A 7929-nucleotide genomic window follows, 5' to 3' on the forward strand; every position below is an offset into this window, starting at 1 on the left:
CGCTTCGTGTTGCAACTAAATGATTTGATTTTTTGGTGAAGAACCGACTTTTTGCACTGTTTGGTCGGTCAAGTCGGTTGGGCGATTCTATTTCCCACCCCATGAAATGTGCATTATAGCAGTAAATTTTTGTTGCACACAAAGGGCGTGTAGTCAAATTAGAATTTAAAAGAGTTATGTAGACTTGTACAAACATTTATGGACTTGAAGATTAAAGAAGACTCATGTTAATTCTATATGCTAATTCGGTAGCAGACACTTGACAAGGGGAACCGTTGGACCAGCGCTTCCATATGCATTGAAACAGTAAGCGCCAGTAGTGGTGTCTTCAGGTGATGCTGAAACAATGTTTATGTCAGTAAGCACAATGTTGGTGCAAGCAACGATTTGGCTACATTTTAATTCGACGGCCTTATCAGTGCTTGTTGTCCCATGTACTCTACTGAAGTAAACGTCACTGACTTTCACTGCCGATGTCGACTGCACCAGACAGTATGAAGTTGAGAAAATTTCAGCACCAAAATTAAATCGTAATTTATTTAACTCTTTGTATTTGTTGGATTAGTTTATAAAACTTTAGGTCGTTCTATAGCCATTTTGTTTTAATTTTTTATTTATTTTATTTTATTTTATTGTGCAAAAAGTCTTAAAATTGTAGATTATTACCTGATTTTGGCCAGGTGGCTGCTGATCGCAATAAAACTGATCAATGATAATAGGTTTGGCAACTGTATCGAGTGTAATTCCTTCAAATGATATCTTCCTCGCATATCCGGATCCTCCCTAATAGAAACACAACACCAATTATTTCAGGATTAACTTAACAACTCATATGATATTAAGAATTAGCATTCTTACTTGCCATGTTTTGATTCTTAATCCATTTGTTGTCCCCCTCAAGACAGAGTCTCGGACATATACTTTTTCTACATTGTCTGTGAGGCCCCCTCTTCCTAAGCTTCCAATGCTGCAAGCAGTATTACACTTACACATGAAATGTAGCAATGTCGGAACTTGATTGGCATGATTTATAAGTTTTGTGTAAGTTTTTAGTTTGCTAGTTTTTCTTTTGTTTTTGAGTTTTGTTTTGCTTGAAGACAAGCAAAAGCTAAGGTTGAGGGTATTCCGTATCCAAACTGTTGGATACTTGTACCTAAACCGTCGGATACCCATATCCATCTGTCAAACGTTGTACATCGTTGATCCAGATACGTATTTGATCGTATCAGAGGCATGTCATGTCCATTTGCATATCCGGCATGTTATACGCAACAAATGTGCCTGTATCTGTGCATCGTAGGTGGTGGGTGTGGGTATAAGTTGATGGGTAGGAGTAGGCTACGTTCAATTGTAACAAAAAAATAAAAATAAAAATAAAAAATCGTTATATGCTAAGGGTACCAACTACTAGGATTTAAAATAAAGTTTATTAAAAGTTTATTTTAGGCTATACGGGAAAAAACCTTATTCCATGACCTGGTCCACATAGCAGTCTACTAATGTTTACATATGAGGAACCTCCTCCAATAGCAACACAATCATCACCTATGATCGAGTTAAGAAAGATATATCAAACAAAACAAAGAACCTTAAACTGCACAATATTGGGAATAAATTATACTGATATATGTATAGCAGCAAACTATGCTGAGTTATACCAGTGCCTATGCTGCAATCATGAATCTGAACGTTGCGGGATTGGCCTATGTCAATTCCATCAGTGTTAGGGCTCGAACCAGGTGCTGTTATTTGGAGGCGAGATATGGTTACACCATTGCAGCCGGATATAGTTATATGGTTTCTTGGGCTGTTGACGTGTGTCAATCCACTGAGTACAAGCTCATTGCAGTTATAAAATGCCAATGCCTTGACACCCAAGGAAAATGGAAATTATATCAATGCCTCAAATAGGTAAAGTAAAATATCAAAGTTGATACTAAATATTAAAAAAAAATTCATTTATTCTTCTCTGTTAATAATAAATTCAAAAATAAGTATTTGTCACCAAGTAACAAACGAACAATTCTGATTCTCAACCACAAAAGAACATTTCTTATTCAATTTGAAATCAATGTTGATAAACTTACAGTGGGTCTTTCGCCGGGCTTATGAGCCTGTGACCACCAAATACCACCTCGTCCATCGATTACTCCATCTCCCTCAATTTTAAGGCCATTGACCTTGGAGAAAATAAGCCAGTTTTTTACATCATGATTAGACCATGCACTAAGATCATTTGGGGCCACTATATCTCCAACAACCTGCCGTTTCATGACTTTGGTTGGTTACATGGGTTATGATTGGTGATCAATAGTATAGTCAGTTTACTAAACAAGCTTGGATTACAAAAAAAAAAAAAAAAATATATATATATATATATATATATAAATACTAAAAATTTAGTGTACTTGAAGCCAATACCTATTAACTAGGGATGAAGCCAATATTTGAAATTGAAGAGGGCGATATCTTAAACTAATTTTTTTTTCTTTCCTATATATGGTTACTATGTACAGCTTAAATATTTGATGGATGGTGAGAATATAGCAACATTCTTGATAAACCTAAGGAAAACAAAACGTTTTTATACTTGAAAAATAATATATAAGTGACGATCGATCTAACACATAAGTTATACCTGTATATTAACCGTAGGAGAGTTGCATGGACCTTGGAACATCGTAGGGCTCAGCAAGAACGTTCCAGGTGGTATATATAGGGTTGGAACATTATATTTGGTAGCTCGACAAACAGCTTTCCACCCCTTAATAAAAGCCTTTGCAGTGCATTTGTTTTGTTAATATATCGATATTGACAACTACATTATCCTCCTTAAATGTAACATAATATGTTGATATATATTATCCACGCGCCCACACCAAACAATACCAGCAAACAGAGAATGAGGTGTGATAAATAAAGGTAGCTAGTGTGGCCATATAATTAATTGTATGTCACTTAACATTCCAACAATTTAATGAGGCATATGTGGTGTATATATTTCATGTCAATTTATAATTTCATCTCACTAGTTATATGCATCAATACAATTGGCACATTATATGCTATTGTGTGGTAGAAATTAACGAATAATTCTAGACTTACACCATTTGATGAGATAAAATCAGTGATTGATGTGATGATACACATCATTTATCACATCACATGATACTAAAATAGGAAAGGGATCCATCTCCGGATCCCTTCCACCAAATTCACATAATCAATGAATCCAGACCCTTGAAATTTGATCAAACGGCTAAAATTATTATAATTTTTAAAAGGACCTCATGTTTTAGTTGTTGAATCAAATTTCAAAGGTCCGGATTCATTGATTTTGTGGATTTGGTGGAAGGGTTCCGGCAAGGATCCCTTTCCACTAAAATATTGTCTAAAAATATATTACTTCGGTAACAAAATATGGTATCCCTGGTCCCTAGTATAGACAAACACTACTAAAACAGGGTGACACGGGTAACAAAGAAGAAGATTTACGCACTTGGGAATCATCATTTGTTCCATCTCCAATGGCTCCAAATTGAATCACATCAATGGCATCCAGAGGCCTCCTTGGGCAGCTGCTTCCTACCCATCTAGCCATAGCTAATATTACAAGAACTGCTATGATAATCCCCTGTGCAAATGCGAGAACAATTGATTATTTGGACGTATATATTAGTACTTTTTTATTTTGGACTGAGATCCTCGACTACTAGCTGGTATTTTTAGCGGTTGTATTGTTCTTATTAGATTTTATTTAACTATTTTTTAATCAGATCTTAAATAATGAGTAGATTTTATTGAACCTTAAATCCATTTGTTTTCTTTTAGGATAATTTCTCAAAAGAAATTATCCAAAGAAGAAAAGCCTTCGGAAAACAGTTTGTAGCAGTGTTCACATGTTGGTTTCTTATAAAGACACAATTCATGCAACTTGAAAGCTATGTGAGAAAGTTGGAAAAGAAAAACAAAGCTACGTCGGAAAGAGGTAAAAGTTGATCGGAATCCTACCATTCTATATTTCCGAGGCATTTCGATTCAACTGGATCTGAGGTAAAGATGGTACCCGGCCGATCGATTTGTATGTAAAGGCTGAATACATGATACTTATATAGTCAATTTTATACGCATGCAAAGGCTCAATGCATGCTTGCATATTGACCAACAAAGTTAATGTAAAAGATGCTCTACATATCTTGTCTTATTTCCATCATTAAATTACAAATATTGAGCTTTTACTCTTATAAGTTCTAAAATTAATTAGATGGATTTTACGTAGTGTATATATTTTCACACCATGAGGGTCGAATTAATATCTTGATTAAAAGACATAGAGCCCTCCCATATCTCTACACTTCGTCCATCCATGGCTCTCTGAAGAAGAGGCCACAGTTGTTGTGCCTATCACTTCAGTAGCCATCGCTTGTCCATGCCACTGTTATCAAGTGTATCCATTGACAGAAAAAATGCCACAATTTTATTTGGAAAATACCTCAAAATGAGACAATTTCTTAATCTTGAGATAGAAATAGAACAAACCGGCCATGCATACCATGCACAAAACCGAAATTACTAAAATGCCCACATATAAATACAAAAAATCCTAAGCTCATTTCATCACTGTTCTCATTTGCTAGAGAGAGATGTCGAGGGCTCTGTGAGCTCTAGGTTTCCAAGTTGAGCTTAGATCTCTTAGCTCCGATTTCAAAGAGAAGGAAGTTGAGAGTGAAGCTTCAAAGTGAGGGTTTCTTGTTTGCATCAATGCTCCATCCTTAAAGTTATTACTTTTGTACCAGATTTTGCGTTTTGGCCGGAAAGTTCCATTCTTTCCAATTAGTGAAGCTTCGGCAGCCATATTTCCACAGCCATCTGGTTCGTCTCTCTCTCTCTCTCTCTCTCATCTCTTTCTCTCTCTAACTTGATTATTGCCTCCATTTATGCAACTATTTACTTGTTTGTTCAATTAGGTTTTTTGGATTTGCAGAGATGGGAAGTCGAACAAAAGAGGGATGGGGAAGAGAGGGCTTGAAATGTGTTCTAGAAATCTTTATTTATTTATGGGTTTTTTTTTTTTTTTTTTAGATTATGGGTTTCAATCTTAGAGTTTTGCGTTTTAATTTTTGTTTAGGGTATTGAAGATTCATGGAGTTGTGTTGGTGGATTTGGCTTTGTGGGTTTGTTACAGAATGCTCAATATTTGTCAATTTTGTTATGAACTTGCAATTTTTTGTCAATTCGATCTGGAATAGGTGTTTGTTTGAAAAAGTTTGTGAATTACAAGCCTTAGCTCAATATGAAAGAAATTGTATGCGATACGCACACGATATGCACATGACATGCACATTTGTCATCTCTATATGATTTGCCCTATGCTTGTATATTGTTATCAGTATATACAAGGTGTTGGATTCTGAGTTTCAAAAGGTCCTTCAAACGATGAGTTAAAACCATAACAATGGGCTTAGAAAGGAAAAATAAAAAAATAAAAAAAAATAAAAAATAAAAAATAAAAAAATAAAAAGATGCAAAAACCTCCAACTTTCGAACCTACGTCTTGTTGAAACTATGAATGTATAGTCCCCCACCATAACAAAATAGTTAGCTATGCCTAGACCAACACATGCACAACATGATGTAGGGGGTGTGAGATTTGATAACACACTAACCTTTACACTGGAAATGAAGTAACAACATTTGGAAGCATCGTTCAGGGGACAAAAAAGTAGTGATGGGGATTCGTACAATTTTTGAAGGTCACATGCATCACATCCTCACCACACAAACACCTTCAACACATTCCCTCTTTTACCCAACTAATTTCATCCTCATCATGGTATACCTATGTATAAATATGCTTCTCACACATAGTTGCAATAACCATTAACCCTCCTAAAAAATTAGACTTCTCAGATAACCAAAACAATTGAGAACACAAACATGTCCAAGTTCCCACATGAAAACAAGGGCTTTATTGTGGAGTTCCACGAGTGGTACAACATGGAACCTCCTCTGCTTGTGGGGTCCTCGAAGGCAAATCCTACGTCATCGTTTAGCTTTGTGGACTCGGAGACGCTGCTAAAAAGTATAGATCAGGTTCGAGGGAGACTCGACTATGAGATGGGCTTCACCGAGTATTGGGACCACAAGCTAATGAAGGTAGAAAAAGAACTTGTGGACCTCAAAGGTGAAGCTAACGAAGTGGTCTACCATGCAAGCAAGTAGAAAACGAAGGCTGACACATCTGGAGAAAGGATCACATGAGAAAGGATCACATTCCTAAATTTTGAATTGTTCCAGAAACGTCGAGGGCCTTATTGAGTCATACGAGCGTTCTCGGGAAGGAAAGGCCGAAATAGAGAAGGAATGTAACAAGGGCTTTGAGGATTCTCGTCGACTAGCGAAGGGAAAGGAACTGCATCAACCATAATGGGATTATATGACATTTTATTGTTGTGCAATGTATTAGCTAAGTATTTTATGATAATAAACATCGTACTATGTATCTTTGTTATATGCATATCACAAGCACATACCATGCACACAAAATGCACATTAAATGCACATAATATACATATCACCTTATAATATCATATGCACATAATATGCCATGCGCAAGACATGCACACCTTATGTGCAACCTGCCCAGCATATGCACGTTGTATGCACACATCGGGAAAATTTTGTGAAATTTTTGCAATTGAAGTGAAACACAAATAGGAACATACCCAATATTGCACCAAGTCAAAAATCAAATTCTTTCCACACATTACTATAAACCCAGTCGGCATTACCATGTTGGTCTTCAAGACTAGGCACCAAAAGGGACAAGACTTACCCATTATTTTAGGGTTTCATATCTTCAAAAATGCACCATCCTCATATTAGTGAAATCCCAAACAATAAAGTGCAAATTGGATAGCAAATTTTGTCTTCCATGCTTTGTTTCTAAATGGATTGGTTGGCAAACTAGTTAGCAAATTTGCAAGACAAGGTAGATGTGGTGTACATGACCCTCATGTCTTGTCCTAACCTACTTGAGGTGTGCATTGCATTCAATATGTGTAAGACTGTTTTTTTCGACATGTCAACTCATAAATTTCCCAATGTTTAATAATAATATATTATAAAAGTAGTGGGTTTTAATTAATGTTTTGTTTGGGTACTTAATTTGACCGAAAAGAGTTTTGAAAAATGTTAATTTTTCCAATTCCAGATTATATGTTTTTAGTATACAAGACGTAGCATGTGATGCTAACTAATTAAGCACACAAATTAAAACCCTCTTGTGACAATTGTAGTAAAGATGCAAGTAGGGATCGTTCTAGACCGGGGATTAGGAGGGATTACTAAATCACTTGGAAACTGACTCAAAAACGTAAAACAAACGTTAAAAACACTAAACTAGACTCAAAGAATGTAAAACTAAACAATAAAATACTAAAACAAATCAAAAGACTCAAAGAATACAAAACACTTATAAACACAAACTAAGACACTTTCTAACTAAATTAGACACTAAGGTAAAGGGGGATTGAGGTTTTGACGAAATTAAACTAAATGCACAGATTGTAATTTAAAGGCAGAATGTAAATATGAATGTGATGAAAATATGGATGAATGCTAGCTAGAAGGTTCTTCTCCACACATGTTACACTTGCATACAATTTGATTTTCAGTTGGTCTTTCAATGAATTATGAAACTCAACACCCCGAGTTAATTAGGTCCGCTTAAATTAACCGTCAAGTTTTCCTTAAGTTAATGAATTGGTTGGGTTAGCGCAACGCAATTCAAAACATTCTCCAAAAGTCCTTTACGTGAAAAGCACAATAAAGATACAATCAAAGATCATTAAGCATCATGAAAACTATAAGTGTCGACGAGGCATTCGTTACTATGATTGCATAAAACTTATGCCAAGAATTTATTTA

General features: G+C 35.6%; 1 protein-coding gene across 1 annotated transcript; it reads right to left on the bottom strand.

Moving 5' to 3' along the window:
* Nucleotides 1-240: 240 nt before the first annotated feature.
* LOC137740649 (probable polygalacturonase At3g15720) lies at nucleotides 241-3601 on the bottom strand. Its single transcript, XM_068480484.1, has 8 exons — nucleotides 3500-3601; nucleotides 2639-2776; nucleotides 2088-2261; nucleotides 1659-1866; nucleotides 1464-1545; nucleotides 859-967; nucleotides 667-783; nucleotides 241-480 (listed from the first exon to the last, which is right to left on the bottom strand). The coding sequence occupies exons 1-8, from the start codon at nucleotides 3599-3601 to the stop codon at nucleotides 241-243; spliced, it is 1170 nt and encodes a 389-aa protein (XP_068336585.1).
* Between the last annotated feature and the right edge of the window lie 4328 nt (nucleotides 3602-7929).

Source organism: Pyrus communis, chromosome 7 (assembly GCF_963583255.1).
Source record: "Pyrus communis chromosome 7, drPyrComm1.1, whole genome shotgun sequence".
NCBI classification, from domain to species: Eukaryota; Viridiplantae; Streptophyta; class Magnoliopsida; order Rosales; family Rosaceae; genus Pyrus; species Pyrus communis.